Raw genomic sequence first — 16,398 nt, 5'->3', positions numbered from 1 at the left:
ACTGGAAAGACTGGCAGAAATAGTTGTGAAGTTGGGAGAGAGCAATATGGCTAAGTGGGCTAAACTGATTTCTCTCCACTCCCACCCTATTGTGTCCAGGGGAAACAAATGTCTCTCCGTGCATAAAGGAGAGGAGCTGTTTCTTTTCTCATATCGTGACTTTCCCATATTTACATTTAGGACCAATTCATAATTCATTCTCTAAGGGTCTTAGCAGCATCTCTGGTCTCCACCCATTTGGGGCCAGAAGCATCTCCCACTCCCAATTGTGACAACTAAGAAAATGTCTCCAGACACTGTTAGGAGTGGAGTCTAGGCCCTAACTACTGTGTACTGATTGGGCCTCATTAATGTAACTTCTGGAGAACCCCCTTTTCATTGAGCACGGTTCCCCTCCCCCCCCCCCCCCCCCTTTGCCCAATTCCTCCAGGCATTTCTTAGCAGCCTCGCCTACAGGCCAGGTTCAGGCAGGGTATCTTTCATGGCCAGAGTTACTGTTGTCACCACCTACCTCAGTCAGTTTTGTAACTTTGGGGATGAGCATGGCAATCCACCGGGTGACATTTGTGCTCTAGAAGACTAAGGCAGACATGGCTTCCTCACACGCAGTGTAGTGAGCGCCACTCAGCCTGCAGAAGCCACCAAGTGACTGTGAAGTAACCGTATCACAGTTCTGGTCAGAACAAGATGCTGGCAAGGTCAGCTTCTAAGGACTCTGCCCACTCACAAGGTGGTGCCAAGCACTAAGTTGGGTTTCCCTTCTGTTTCTCCTCACCCTGGGGATTAGGATATTTCAGTGTATGAATTTGAGTCATTCAGTTCACTCATAGCCACCCATAGAAACCATAAAACCAGCATAACCCACGAACACCGCAAGGAAACCATACACAACAGTTTACAAATGGTCATCATGGGAGATCCTCCTCCTGTCTAAAAGCCACACCTCTAGTGGCTGAGAGTTGGGATTGATCTGTCAGTGTGCAAGGCACCAGGCTTGCATATAAAAACCTACATTCCTCCTTGCTCTGGGTGCCCCGTCACGTGGGAAAGGCCCAGGGACACCCAGGCTGACGAGCCCTTGTTCCGTCTGTTCGCAGGTACCCGCCGGGCATCGTGGGTGTGGCCCCGGGAGGACTTCCTGCAGCAATGGAAGGCATCATCCCCGGAGGCATCCCGGTGACTCACAACCTCCCCTCCGTGGCACACCCCTCCCAGGCTCCCTCTCCCAACCAGCCCACAAAACACGGGGACAATCGAGAGCACCCCAACGAGCAATAGCAGACAATGCCGCACGAGGTAACCACTCAGATAAACTTGGGACCAAGAGACAGTGGCAAATGGATGAACTGAGAAAAGGAGTCTGACGGTCTTTCTAACAGAGCCCTGGACATATGCATCATTGATGTTGCAGTGTTAACGCTACAGGAGCTAGAAAACAAGATGTTTGCTCCAGAAGCGCCGAAAGACAAGGACATGACTTATTAACGACCAACTTCTGTTATTGTGTGTTAAGTTTTCATCTGTGCATCCAATCACAAAGAATAAATAGAGCTTTTTCCTTTATCAGTCCCCTGGGCACAGCAGGTCCTGAGCAACTTGCTCTAGAATGTTGCATCAAGAGTTCCAAACATTGAAATAAAAATATTGAGAGGAAACCCCCACCTTGACTCTAGCCCCTTCGGTTTCCAGGGGCTTCTTACCTCTTTTTGCTAATAGGAAGATTGAGTTACTACGAAATGGGGGAAACTGTCTGCCTGTGTCAGACACATCGGCACGCACAGGAACAAAGCCAGTACAGGCTTGTGCACGGAAGTTCTCTCCTCTGAACTGCATACTGAGCGGGCAAGTTGGTTGTAAGTTCAGTAATACCCTCTGATGCAAAAAAAAAAAGAAAAAAGAAAAAATATTAAGTTTCACAAGCTGTTTGTACTCAAATATATTTTCTCAGTTTCAGATCCTCAGCTATTTTATTGAGTGGGAAGTCTTGAGCTGTTAAAGTTCAAGAAGAATAATGTTGCATTTCCTTATGTCTCAGGAAACACTTTTTATGGTAACTTGTCAGATTGTCTATGAACAAACCCACTTTTTTAGACATTGATAAATTCTTTTCTTCACGTGATATTTTATACAAGAACACTTCAGATGTGTTATTAGATGTGACTGATTTTAACAAATCCTATTAGATTTGTATCAACTAGTTACATGTTCTATTCATAGTCTTTTGTGAATCATTGCCTTTTTGTTTAAAAAAGATGGCCTATTTTGAGCCTTTGTATAGGTACATTCCTGTTTTTGTGACAAAAGAAAAACTTTAAAACTGTCCCAAACAGAAAAAAATAATGGCTATCAGAAGTATGTTTTGTTTTAGTGTGAGTTACCGTTACTGTATTTGTTTATTGTAAAGGTGGACATTTAGCGTTCAGTGCAGTTTTCAATAAAAAGTAATTAAAATTTGTTAAGTTCTGAAATTCAAGTACATCTCACCAGTGTAAAAGCTCTTCCCTTGAGATGTTTAAAGGAACTGCATTGTCAGTTAGCTGGTTTCTACCTCCCGGCCCACAACCAGACTCAAGAATACTGACAGCATGGGTGGAAAAGCAAGACCTTACCCTTTACACTAGTCAAGTACTGCTGTCCTTGAAGGCCAAGGTCAGCCTGTAAATTAATGTAAGTTAAGCACAGGAAGGACCAAGAAGCTAACAATTGATATTTACAAAACGTTGAGAAGTAACAGCCGTTTCCACGTCCTTTTTAAACACATTATGCTCTCTCCCCTCGTTAAGCAGGTGTCTCCCAAGCATCAGCCTGCGGGACCTTGTCTTGCTTGCTCATTTTCGGTCACAGCCTCATCCCAACCCTGCCATGAAAGTTACCTGGGCCTTTTATTTCAGGGAGCAGAAAAGGCAGTTTAGTGTTTTCTGTATAACCACTTTGTCAGAGCCCCCAACCATGTACACACGGAAGTATTTAGTGTATAACCCAAGAAACACTGGCCCTGAGGAGTAAAAAATAGAAAACAGCAGGTCTCAATCCATGGTTTGCCTGGGTTTTGTTTAATTAGATCTTGCTTGCTGCAGCAGCCCTTTGAAAAGTATTATATATGTAAATTGATTCCAAAGAAGGAACAGATGAAAACAGTAAACACCATACTGGTTTCACTCTAGAGAAAAGAACCAACCAAAAGTCCACATGATTTAAGTGTTGCTACCTAATGCCATATAAAGACATATTTGCCAGTCACCTTTGACAAAGGACATCAAAAACTCTAACTTGGGATCATAATTATGGCCTTTTAATAGTTCAAGAGCTTAACATAGCATTTGATTTACCAAAATTTTGGCCTTTCAACAACCATTTGGTCTGCTGTGAAGCCATTTAAAACCCCATTACTGGAGTCTAGGAAATGGAGCCACCTTCAACTTTCTCACAGGAAAGAATGTGCCAGAACCACCAGTAATACAGAGCAACCTTAAAGTGGACGCAGCAACCACACACAGGAGACACTTGGTGGCAAGACTGTGGTGGGACAGCACTTCAGCGCGACAAACCCAAGACATTTTTCCTGCTAGCATTTTTGTGGCTTCTCCACTTAGTAAGGCATTTTGCTTGGGGAACCAGGTTGCTGTGCTACACCCACACCCACCCTCCCCCCCACGAGGGAAACAGTCAACTGCAGATGCGATGGTAAACAGTCCCAATAGAGCCTAAAAACTTGGCTATTAACTGCCGGCCAAAATGAAAATGAAAGCATCTAGAATCAATCTGTAGGAAGCGTAGCACCATTGCTCTAAGGCCCCTCTATATGGACTGCTGCAAAATGCCTTCCCTGCGAGTTTTAGCATGAAGCAAAAATAATCCTTTTGCCCCAAGAACACCTTTTCAGAGTACACACTGGAGAAAGAATGGAAGACATGACAGGTTGTGGACTATTCTGGGTTTTTAGTTTTTTCTGCAAGAAACTTGTGGTTGTGCAAAGTTCATGACAATCGAAAAAGCAGCAAATAACTAAAGGTTTCCACAGCCTTTTATCAAAAGGTGTGTTGGGGTGTCTCAAAGGCAAGCTTCTTGCACTTCAATCTTCCACAAAGTGCTTGGGTGAACACTAAGTCAGCCTTTGTGTTCCTGAGATCGGTTAGAAATCTCTACCCAGTACTGAATGCATACCTGATGTGGTCTTTCTGAGAGAGAGTTTTACTAAACAACATGCAAAAATTCTCAGACTACACAAAGTCATCATAGAATACACTGACCACCTTCATTCAATCCATTTTCAAATTCTTTATTCTGAACTGGCATTCCCAATCTGCCTGAGCAAAGGGCCACCCTGCTAACAGCACTTGCTTAGAGCAGAGGGGATAATAAGATACGGGAAGAACCTAAGAACCCTCTGCATGGCAATCGGGGAACAGAACGTTGTCCGCAGGGTCCATGGGAACAAATCTCATACAAGCCGGCCTGCTCCCTTTCCCATCCAGGGAAACACAATGGACCACTGCCCAGAGTCTGGCCCCTTATTTTGGGGCACTCTTCCAAACAAATAAATACCTAAATACTAAAAAGGGGGAGGGGGGGAGAGAATCAGAAAACTTAAAAGGCAACAGGAAACCAAAACCTCTTCAAAACAAAGAGGCAGAATATATATATGAAGTTCATTCAATTAAAAAAATTAATTAGCTTTTTCTTGTTTGTAGTTTGTCCCTAAAAGATTTGATTTGATTGGGCACATATTATTAAAATAAAAGGCTTGTTTATTTCGTGTTTTGGTGTGGGTAATTTGTACAGTTTCCACATTGCTGAGACTTCGAATTAGGTCTTGTAAGGTCAAAGTAAAACGCCGGGTTCTATTGAAGACAGTATCTCAAAAGGAGTAAGAGTTTTCTGCCATGTGCTTTTTTTGTTAGTGCCCATGCTGGGAAAAATTCTCAATATGGAGATGCTGGTACAATTTTTCCTATTTCACAATTTCTTACACAACCACATGCGTTACATTATAGACAGATTTACAATTTCAAAGGAAAAAAAAGGTCTGTCAATAAAATTAGGTTTTGGGGGGTTTTTTTGTTTTTGTCTTTTTGTTTGCTTTTTTTTTTTTTTTAAACAAACTGTAGTTCAACCCAAGTTCTCTGTCTCCTCATGCAGCAGATGCATTAATTATCTCCACTGGGTGTGGACCAGAAAAATAATTGTGAGCAGATCCTTCTGGATCTGGTTCTTTCCACGCTGTGCACTCTGCTTGGAGCACCACACTAACTGGGGGTCAGGTCACCACAGATCTGATGCCCTGGTCCGCTCCTTGATGGCCTTCACTCATCTTCATCATCCTCATCTTCCTCTCCATCAGACAGGGACGTGCACGGCCGGATCTGTCTATAGCGATCGAGCCACTTCTCTACCATCTGTGTGACCAGGGGGTGGTTCCGCCGCCCGGAGCTTTTCTGCATGGCGACCAGGACGCCACCTTCCGTCACACAGCAGTCCAGCCACTCCCGGAGCAGCTTCTCCTGCTGCTCCTCATTACCTAGCTTTTAGAGGAGCATGAAGGAAAGGAAAAAGAATGCCCAGATCAGGTGTGAGAACAGCCTGCAACATGTTTAGTGACAATGAAAAGGCCAAAGTGACCAACTTTCCACAGGATGGCAAACTCTTTAACTGTTAAATCAGTGTAAAAATCAGGAAAAGCTGAAGGGAAGAATTCCTTAAAAGGTAATTTAAGGTAATAACAACAAAAAACACAATTGTTTTTTCGGGGAAAAAAAAAAAAAGCCAAAGTCACAGCTTCAAGAAGGTAAGTTTACTAGGTAAATGTTCTACAGGCTGAAATTGTACAAGTTATGGTCTCTGGATTTTTCCCAATGTTGTGATTATTATGAGTGTTACTACAATACTGAATAAAAGAGCAATACTTTCGTAAGAACTTAGGCTGCGGGGTGTTCTTTGTTCACTGTCACTGCCCCTTGTGGATGGACTGATACCATGCTCCCAAGAACAGGTCATGCCATGCCTAGGCCTTGTCAGCCAGCCAGTACTTGTCCTCGGGCAAACAGGCTGTCTCTGTTGGCTTCCCATGCCTCGGGTTCAAAAGCCCTAATGAGCCAGCTCTGCCTCACCTTACTGCTTCTGCCTCCACCTTCTCAGCCAGTCATGATTCTTAGGCTCGGCTGCTGGGTTGCTTGCTGGTGGGGTCCTGGTCCTTACCACCCTATTTAAGCTTAAATCCTTGTGCTTTTTCTCCTTGGCACTTACACCACCTAAAGGGAAGGACTTCTTTCTGTCCACACTGTTTTGTAGAGGGAAATTCTGAAGTCTTAAGCGGTGAAAGTCACAGTTACTCCAAAACTTAGGAATGTAACTGGTGATATAGCTAACTGGCGTGTGGAAGGGAAGGTTCTGCGTGAGATTCACGTGTGAAGAGAAAACCACCGCTTACCTCCTGAGCAGAAAGAAAGTGCACGTGGAGTAGTTTCCTTTCACTGTCGACCAGAGGCAAAAACGTAATGGTGATGTCATCATCGGTGTTTAGGTTAGCACCAGCACCTCGGTTGCCATAGCCATCATTTTCCATGGCAACCAAAGCAGAGAAGTGGCCCCTTGTATAGCCCAGAGCAATTGGACTTTTCCAACAAAAACTCTGTTCCCACAACAAAGGCAGATAAACCCCTAGGAAGGAACGCAGGAAAGCACGGAAGTGCAAGGACGTGAACCAGCCCACTCCCCTCCTTCCCATGTCCACATCCCATTGCCGCCAACATCGGAGCCGCTTCCCCGATATACACTCTACTGCGTGTATACAGAAGCCATCATGGCCAACTAGATTCTGTAAATGATGGCTTACCTTGAAACCGAGTATATCCTAAAGTCTCTCCTCGGAAGCTCTTATAGTATTTTACTCCATAAACTATAATTGGTCGCCTAAGAATATGTGCAAGTACAAAAATGTGTGTCTGCTCCAAACTTGCTCCAGGCTGCAGAGAATAACACAAAGGCAGTTTCTCTTTCAATGAGAGCAATATGAATGTTACCAGAAGTTGCAGCCTGACTCCCCCAAGTGCGAAGTCCAAGAGAATAGTAATAGAAATCTGCAATTGTCCAAGCACAGGTATCTCTCACTGTCCAAACTAGATAGGGTAAGAAACTCGTATATAAAACCTTTTGTTACGTTTCCTTCTTACAAAATGACAGGGCAGTGTTACATGACTTAGGAAGTTATCACTTGCAGGTAGTAACTGACAACACATAGTCTGGGGTACATTTCTCAGAGTAAAAATTACTCGCAGCTCCTTCCTAGGCTCAAGTAGGAAGTACTTTGTCACTTCTTGGGGTTCATCTGGGCCTGAGATGACTGCCTGGAGTGCACATCGTGCCCCACCTCAGGCTTCTTTCACCTAAGAGCAATCGTTCAATAACTGGACATCAGTCCTCACCACACCTACAAGAGCTAACCAGTAGGAACCGCACAGGCCTAAACCCTCCAACTCTAAGGCAGAATGGAGAGCAAGGTCAGACGGGTAATGTTTAGAATGGTCCTGTGGCGAAATTTCATTTTGTCATTTCCCACTTGACAAGAAATACCTTTCTGGTTCAATCAAACAAGGCTTGAAGTATCCTTACCTGACTCGCGAGAGAAAGTATAAATGCCCAGTCTTCCTGCCACTGTTCTTCTCTCAGTGAAAAATGTAAACCAAAGCTCTGCGAATACCACGACTCCCAATCTTTCCAGCGTGTGTAAAACCTAACAAGCAAAATGGCAAACAAAACAGCAATAAGAATAATAATGCCTTCTATAAGTAGCACACTTAATTTTCTAATCATTTACTTAATGTAGTCTAAGCAGCCATTAAGTGCCTTAATTTTATCTGCCATACGATATATTTTTCAAATTAACAATGCCTTTTTTGCTTGTTTTTGTAGTTTTCACTATCAACAGGTTACCCTGGACTGTGCTGACATTCAACCACTTAAGACACACCACTGGCCCTACGTTTGTTATTTGGGAGGAGTTGGAGTCTCAAGGGCTTTTCTGCCCAAGTTGGCCTCAGACACACGCACCTTGCTGGCAACCTCATCGGCCAGAATGTGTTCCACCCCCACCACACACTTTCACCTGTACTCACAATTCATTTCAACTGTCAACTACACTGGAATCTGGGTAAAAGGGCACACACTAGGTAATCTCAGCAACTCTTAAGAGGCTAGTCTGGGCTACACAGTTACTTCGAGACAGCCTATTAGGTAAACATAAAGAGACCTTGTCTCCAAATCAAAACAAAAATCATAAGCAAAGGCTCAAAATGTCATCTGACATGTTGGACACAAAGATGTCACATTTCTCCAATGGTATCACTATTTGTAAAGACAATAGAAAAGAAATATCCTGTGTTTTTGTTAGGAATATCAAGAGCCCTGCCCTTTCTGAAAAATAAAGCATTTTTCTGGTGATTACCTGGTAATTCAAAAAGTAGGCCAGCCACTAGTAGCTTACCCCTGTAATCCTAGCTACTAAGGAGGCTGAGATCTGAGAATCATAATTTAAAGCCAGTCAGGACAGAAAAGTCTATGAGACTCATCTCCAGATAACCACCAGAAAACTGGAAGTGGTACTATGACTCAAAGTAGAGCAAAAGAGCTCAGGAACAACGCCCAGGTCCTGAGTTCAAGCCCTCCTTATGACCAATAAAAAAAGAAAAAATAGTAACAAGGAAACCAATTCTTTATATTTAATCCTTTTAGAAGTGATTCAGTATAGTAAATTACTGGTAGATTCAAACACTAAAATCAAGACCTACTGTTTGTCTTTACATAAAGTATAAGATTAAAAATAGAAGCTAGGCCAGGCGCCAATGGCTCATGCCTGTAATCCTAGCTACTCAGGGGGCTTAGATCTGAGGATCTGTCCTGCCCAGGCAGGAAAGCCCGTGAGACTCTTATCTCCAATAAACCACTAGAAAACCAGAAGTGTGCTGTGGCTCAAGCGGTAGAGCACTTGCCTTGAGCTGAAGAGCGCAGGACAGTGCCCAAGCCCAGAGTTCAAGCCCCTCAACTGAGGAAAAAAAAAAAAGCTGGGCAAAGTAGTGCATGCTTGTAATCCTAGCTTTTAAGAGGTTAAGGCAGAGATATCACAAGTTCCAGATCAACTCAAACTACATGGTCAGCCAGATTTTGAATGGAACTGTGGGGAATGTGCATGTAAGATCAAGGGAGTCCTATAGCTGGAGAGTATTTAGTCTTAAACCCCTGGTTGTGAAATTCATTTTCAAAAATACAAATACTAAGATTATCTGGTATTACTATAATGACAGATGTATATATTAGTGGGAAAAAACTAAGAGCTCGAAAAAAATCTTAATTTTTTTCAGTCAACCACCCCTACAGATTGAGAATAATGATCAAAATGAAGTTAATGATCTTACAGGACAGCCAAGAGCTCACAAGTAACAGTAAACACTGAAGTCTATACGTCATATTTGCCTTTGTTATTATGGTTGGTTTGAGAACAGGAAAGTTAAAATACATAAGTAAAACAAACATCTCTACAGTAATTTAATGGAGGGCTCTATAGAAAGTAAAATAGTGGGCTGGGAAGGTGGCTCAGTGGTAGAGCGCTTGCCTTGCATGCTCGAGGCCCTGGGTTCGATTCCTCAGCACCACATAAGCAAAAAGAAAAAAGCCGGAAGTGGCGCTGTGGCTCAAGTGGTAGAGCGCTAGCCTTGAGCTGAAGAGCTGAGGGACAGCGCCCAGGCCCAGAGTTCAGGCCCCACGACCGGACCCAAAAAAAAGAAAGTAAAATAGTATGCTTTAGATTTTCTAGAACATTTCCAGCAGAAAGAACTGAGGGCATGGCTCAAGTGGTAGAGAGTAGACAGCATGGCCCTTATTTCAAAACCCTAGTACCCACCAAAATAAAATTGTTAAAGGCATTCCTCTTTTGCTTAGAAACACATACATATATCTGAATGTTTAAGCACCAACAAATACATTGTTTGAAAATTTTAAACAGATGGTTTGTAAACTGAAAGAAGCATGTCGTTAAAAATTTCTTAGTAGTAAAAACAGCTGATGAATTAAACAGCTACATCAGCCAGAAACTAAACAATGACTGCACTCAATATTCCTCAAGAAAACTCCTAAATAAAGAAGTTCTTTTGTGTGTGTTTGCCAGTCCTGGGCTTGAACTCAGGGTCCAGGCACTGTCCCTGAGCTTTTTGCTCAAGGCTGTACTCTACCACTTAAGCCACAGCGCCACTTCCCGCTTTTTCTGTTCATATGAAACTGAGGAATCGAACCTAAGACTTCATGCATGCTAGGCAAGCACTCTACCACTAAACCATATTCCCAGCCCAATGAAGTTCTTTAAAATAGACGTATTCAAGTAAATGAACACACACACACACACACACACACACACACACACACACACACACACACACACGTAAGCTCTAAACTGGCCAGGCACTGGTGGTTCAGGACTCAGGTCTGAGGATCAAGGTTTGAAGTCAGCCAGGCAGTAAAGTCTAAGAGAGACTTAACTCCAACTAACAAGCAAGATGCTGAACTAGAGGCATGACTCAAGTCGTAGATTGCTAGTGCTAGGCTGTGAGTAAAAAAGCTAAGCAAGAACGTAAGACCAGGTTCAAGCCCCAGTACCAACACAAACAGAATACATAAATGCACATAGACAAGTAGCCAGGCATCAGTAACTCACACCTGTAATTCTAGCTACTAAAGTGACTGAGATTAAGAGCATTGCAGTTTAAAGCTAGCCAAGTCAGAAAAGTCTTCAAGACTCCATCTCCAAAGTAACCAACAAAAAAAGCAGAACTGGAGGTATGTCTCAAATAGTAGAGTATCAGCCAAGCAAGCAAGCAAGCCAAGCTAGTGCAAGGCCAAGTTCCAACTCCAGTTCTGCCCTCCCTGCAGGAGCTGAGTAGGGGAGGAGACAGACCAGCAAAAGACGAAATGCAGCAATATATGACTATGTAGTTCCAGTACAAAAGCTTGACTTAATATTTGAAAATAAAGTCCCCCAAGAAGCCAATACCATTTCAATCTACATTTCTGTGCAATTCCAATCAAAATCCTGGCTGGCTTTTTCATACAAGTTGATAAGCCAGATTCTAAACTTCATATTGAAATTCAATTGATTTAGGATAGTACCTCTTGACAAAGAAGTCAAAGGACTCACACTTCTAATTTCAAAAGTTCAAATATAAAGAAAATCTGGTATTGATATAATGATAAGACATATAAATCAAAGGCTAAAATTAACAGCCCAGAATCAAATTTTACTTCAACAAAAGATCAAAAACAGGAGGCCGTGGGAAAAAAGTCTCATACCTGTAATCCTAGCTACTCAGGAGGCTGAGATCTGAGGATCATGGTTCAAAGCCAGCCCAGGCAGGAAAGTCCATGAGACTTTTATCTCCAGTTAATCACCAGAAAACTGGAAGTGGCGCTGTGGTTCAAGTGGTAGAACACTGGCCTTGAGCTGAAGAGCTCAGGAACAGTGGCCAGGCCGAGTTCAAGCCCCATGATTGACAAACAAAAGTTAGCTTATAATATAAATAAATCAAAGGTGGAAATGTGAAAGTTCAAGCTTTAAAAGTCTTAGATAAAACATCATAGGAATAAATCATGTGGCCTTGGGCTAAAAAAGATTTCTTTAGATTCTACAACAGCAAAAGCATGAATAATTTTTAAAACTGAATAAATGGGACTTGATAAATTCAAGACTGTAGCACTTCAAAAATCACCACTTACAAAGTGAAAAGGGAAGTCACGGAAAGAAGCAAAATATTTTTAACTCCTATATGTAACGAGGGGCTTAAAGAACAAGGAGTATCAGCAACAAAATCATGCAACAATCCCTCTTTTCTCTTAGAGTGACCACAGGAAGGCTGGTGTATAGAGGGCTGTGGTAGAATGCTTGTCTAGTACACACAAAGCATAGTTTTGATCCCCAGCACCAAAAAAAAAAAAAAAAGTGGCAATTAATGTGGGAAGGAATTTCACCGAAGACAGAAGAATGACTAATAATATATGAAAAGATGTTCAGTGTCACCAGTTATTAGGGAAATGCGAATCAAAATCACAATGAGAAAGCAGAGAGCTATGGCTCAAGTAGTAGAGCCCTAGCTTTGAGCAAAAGAAGCTCAAGGACAGTACCCAGGCTCTGAGTTCAAGCCTAACAACTGGCACAGGTGCACATGCGCGTGCGCACGCACGCATACACACACACACAATCAAAATGAACTATTACTTTCTGGTCTGTATATCAACAATGGCTATAATCAAAATAATAAAAAATGCTGGTAAGAATATGGAAAGTTTGATAGGAATATAAAATAGACTATTCTTGAAATGTTATAAATTTACTACTGTAGATTATCTGACCAGCCCTTTCATTATCCCACAGACTTGCATAGGGTCATAGTACAAGACAGAAATAAGAAACAACCCAATGTGTCCATCAACTGAAAAAAATGGGCCATGTTTTCTGACAGTGAATATTCCTCAGTACTAAGGCAGGCTAAGGCACGGGTGGCGCCTTAAAATTTTTATGCTAATTAAAAGACATCAGTCACATTTTCACAAGACTTCAGAAAAGGCAAATGTACAAGGCTATTGCCTGGGGGTGGTGAGAAGTAGAAAAACCTGAGAAGACAAGCAATACCTACCCACGAAACCCACAGGTACTAACTACACACATTTGGAGAACACAGAGTGCACACACTTTCGTGTGTATTTGTACTTACTTACCAACAGTATGTGAAAAATGGAACTGAAAAATACAACTATAATTCTATCAAATAACACACAAAGTAATGAGTCTAAAAGACCTGTACTGTTGGTGCATGATGAACCGCAGTCAGCCGTCCATCTGTGTGATCCACGCATGTGGGTGCAGTCAACTGGGAGTCTAGCGTGATTTTCTGAAAAGATCTGTACTGATGTTTTTCCTTATTTTTATTAACCAACCCCATCTGTTAATCTGAGAAAATGGATTGACATGACCATGGAAGTCTTGAGAACTTGAGTCAGCTCAAATCAACAGAACTGCATATGCACATAGAAATATAAAAATAGTCTACCCTGAAGTAGGTGGGGGAAAAGTTCATGTAACAAAAAATTGCTTTCTCAGTTCTCACTAGGAATTTTCTGATTTAAAAAATAGCTTCCCCAGCTGAGTTGATGGACACCTCGGCAAAGAAGAGCTTTAAAAAAGGAGCCCACATAACACGAATAATATGTTGGTGCCTACTCTCCTGGCAGAGGGCAGGACTCTCAGTTGCTCACCTCCTTTCTCATTCTTTTTTTTTTTTGGGGGGGGGGGGTCAGTCATGGGGGCTGAACTCTGGGCCTGGACACTGTCTCTCAGCTCTTCAGCTCAAGGCTAGCGCCCTACCACTTGAGCCACAGCACCACTTCTGGCTTTTTTTTTTTTTTTTTGCTTATGTGGTGCTAAGGAATTGAACCCAAGGCCTCATGCATGGGAGGCAAGCACTCTACCACTAAGCCAACTTCCCGGCCCCTGATTCTACCTTTTAAGTCCTGTGTGGAGCTCAATGAACAAACTGGACCCTCACGGAAGGCAGGAACACTTCTCATCCATTATAATCTTCATCCCTACACCACCTCCAACCTAGTAAAGGATGCTCTTCATCCCTGCATGCAAGGCCATTTCCCACTGATGAGCTCTATACCCTCAAGCAAAGGCCTCACTCGAGAGCACCAAGGAGGCAGTGGCAAGGCACAGTGTGCCAGAGTGCTATGTTATGTGAAGGAATGAGGACTCAGGACTTCTCACTCAGCTCTGCCGCAACTGCACCTGGGAGTGCATCAGCAGCTCCTTCCTTGCTGATGTCCACCTCCTTATCCAGCCTATTTACTCAATGTCTCAGAATATGCCTCCAAAGACTCCCAATACCAATCTACATTTTAACAGAACAGTCCAGATTGCCCACTGCCTTCCTTGAGCAACAAGTAGCACATATCCCCAAATCTAGAATGACCAGCCACAAATATATTTAAATCACAAAGGAAAATTCTATCACCCGCTCAGATTCACAAGATACTTTCTGTCTGTTAAGACTAGGCTATAACTATTTCCACCACAGGAAGTAGTGCTGTGGTAGACACTAGTCTTGGGCACTAAAAGACTCAAGGACAGCGCTCAGGCCCTGAGGTCAAGCCCCGCAACTGACAGAAAAAAAAAATCCTCATATTTCCACCACAAAACACCACTGTGCTTCCACTTTTTTAGTATTAGTTTTTTGTTTTGTTTGTTTTACTAGGTGGCCCAGATTGGTCTCAATTCAAAATCCTTATCTACTTCCCAAGTGCTGGGATTAAAAGTGTATGCAACTGCCTAGCTCCTGACAGTCCCTTTCAAGATTTGAAACCGTGAAAGATTTTACCACAGATCTGACTTTCCAGGTAAGAAGCTAAACTTCATCAACACTAAGGGATAGATCTCTGGGCGATCACATTAACCAACACAAAAAAAAAAAAAAATCACACAAACCAAACCAATCTCATCCCCAATGTAGGCAGCCCACTGGGACAGCAAAATCATCCTAAGAGTGTCATCTAATAATGTAACCGATGGAGAGGGGTTAGACAGACAGACTGTATCCCACAGCACAAGGCTTATTACCCAGCTTCCTCAGCTCAGGAATGGTCTTGCCATGCATGCTACTAGATCAGGTGCTACTACACAGCATATTCCTCCACTACAGGCACTAAATGACTTCTCCATCTAACTGAGGAACAAATTCTTCTAGCTTTCTTAACTCCCAGGCTCGTCAACCATGGGTGATCAGAAATTTTTCCTCTACTATACTATCCTTTGCTTTATATTTCTGCTCAAGAGGAGCTGTAGCTTCAGTGGTGGAGTGTTAGCCTTGAGCAAAAAAGCTCAGAGACAGCATCCAGGCCTCAGTTCAAGCCCCAAAAGGAGCACCAAAAAAAAAGAAAGAAAGAAAGTTCAAGAAAGTACTTATTGTTTTCATATACTAGAAAGCACTTTCATTAAATATTTAATAAGCATTCATATGTGTAAAATGATTGACACTAGATCTTCCACAATGAAACAAAAACAAAATCCCTGTTCTCTTTTCTAGTCTAATGGACTTCGCATAATCCCAAGATATAACAACAAAATTCACAACTGGTAGTTGCTACGAAGTACCAGGAGGATACTAGAGTGATAAAGTTAACTAGAGTTGGGACCATTAGCATTATTTGGAAGCATTCAATTAAACAAGAGAAAAAAATGCAATTTTGATGTCAAAGTAAAGAAAATTGTACTTACTAGTTTCAAAGTGGGCAATTCAGTTTAGCTCATTTGTGCCTCGATTTTTATCATTTATAAAGTTATCTAAAGAGAATGTATTCATGAACCAAAAAAAAATATTAAAAGCCAACAGAACTTAAGACTTGGGGCTGGGAAGGTGGCTCAGTGGTAGAGCGCTTGCCTTGCATGCCTGAGGCCCTGGGTTCGATTTCTCAGCACCACATAAGCAAAAAGAAAAAAGCCGGAAGTGGCGCTGTGGCTCAAGTGGTAGAGCGCTAGCCTTGAGCTGAAGAGCTGAGGGACAGCACCCAGGCCCAGAGTTCAGGCCCCACGAACGGACCCAAAAAAAAAAAAAAAAAAAGACTTAACACAGGGGCTGGGAAGGCGGCTCAGTGGTAGAGCGCTTGCCTTGCATGCATGAGGCCCTGGGTTCAATTCCTCAGCACCACATAAGCAAAAAAAAAAAAAAAAAAAGCTGGAAGTGGCGCTGTGGCTCAAGTGATAGAGCGCTAGCCTTGAGCTGAAGAGCTGAGGGAAAGCGCCCAGGCCCAGAGTTCAGGCCCACGACCGGATCCAAAAAAAAAAAAAAAAAGACTTAACACATTACCAATGTAACAGTCATTGTCTCCAATGTATGCCACTTAAGAGTCCAAAGCAGTGAAGATTTCAGTGGATACATATATACACAAACATACACCCATTCAAACAATGGAGAAATCAAACTGTGGACTAAAACTAACTGGTCCAAGGACATGTTTAAACACACACAGATGAAGCAGGTGTGTGAAATGTTAACAACTGGTTAACTAAGTGAGAGATACTGAAATCTACTGTATTAATTTAAGAAAAAAATCTTTTCTCTGTAGTTTGCAAAAGATTATCTTAAGTCTCCCTCTCTCAGAAAAATACCCCAAACATAATGACAACAAAATCTCTTAAAGTTGTTTATTAGACTATTAAACCATGGGTATTGAAATTGAACCTGAGTGTAACTACACTTAAGGCTATTAAAACTTCTAAGTGTTACCTGAGCTTAATGGCATATGCCTGCATTCCCAGCACTGAGAGGGCTAAGGCAAGAAGAGCAGAAGAATTCACCAGAGGCATAG

The 16,398-nt window shown here is 42.4% G+C and overlaps 2 protein-coding genes across 6 annotated transcripts in view; one reads left to right on the top strand and one right to left on the bottom strand.

The window, feature by feature from the left end:
- The window catches only part of Ctbp2 (C-terminal binding protein 2), an 81,249-nt gene extending 78,795 nt beyond the window's left edge, over positions 1–2,454 (top strand). For all 3 annotated transcript variants that reach the window (XM_042701315.1, XM_042701316.1, XM_042701314.1), the window contains one exon: positions 1,098–2,454. In XM_042701315.1, the coding sequence (XP_042557249.1) occupies positions 1,098–1,278 (181 nt within the window). In that variant the 3' untranslated portion in view covers positions 1,279–2,454. The remainder of the gene's footprint in view (positions 1–1,097) is intronic.
- A 1,804-nt stretch (positions 2,455–4,258) lies between these two features.
- Positions 4,259–16,398, bottom strand: part of Zranb1 (zinc finger RANBP2-type containing 1) — a 65,860-nt gene continuing 53,720 nt past the window's right edge. For all 3 annotated transcript variants that reach the window (XM_042701317.1, XM_042701318.1, XM_042701319.1), the window contains 4 exons: positions 7,609–7,729; positions 6,833–6,962; positions 6,428–6,657; positions 4,259–5,522 (listed from right to left, as the gene is read on the bottom strand). In XM_042701317.1, coding sequence (XP_042557251.1) covers positions 5,304–5,522; positions 6,428–6,657; positions 6,833–6,962; positions 7,609–7,729 — 700 coding nt within the window. In that variant the 3' untranslated portion in view covers positions 4,259–5,303. The remainder of the gene's footprint in view (positions 5,523–6,427; positions 6,658–6,832; positions 6,963–7,608; positions 7,730–16,398) is intronic.

This window comes from Dipodomys spectabilis, unplaced genomic scaffold (assembly GCF_019054845.1).
Source record: "Dipodomys spectabilis isolate Male_0828 unplaced genomic scaffold, ASM1905484v1 ptg000289l, whole genome shotgun sequence".
NCBI lineage: Eukaryota > Metazoa > Chordata > Mammalia > Rodentia > Heteromyidae > Dipodomys > Dipodomys spectabilis.
The sequence above is the reverse complement of the archived record's forward strand: the minus strand, read 5'-3'. Positions and strand labels throughout refer to the sequence as shown.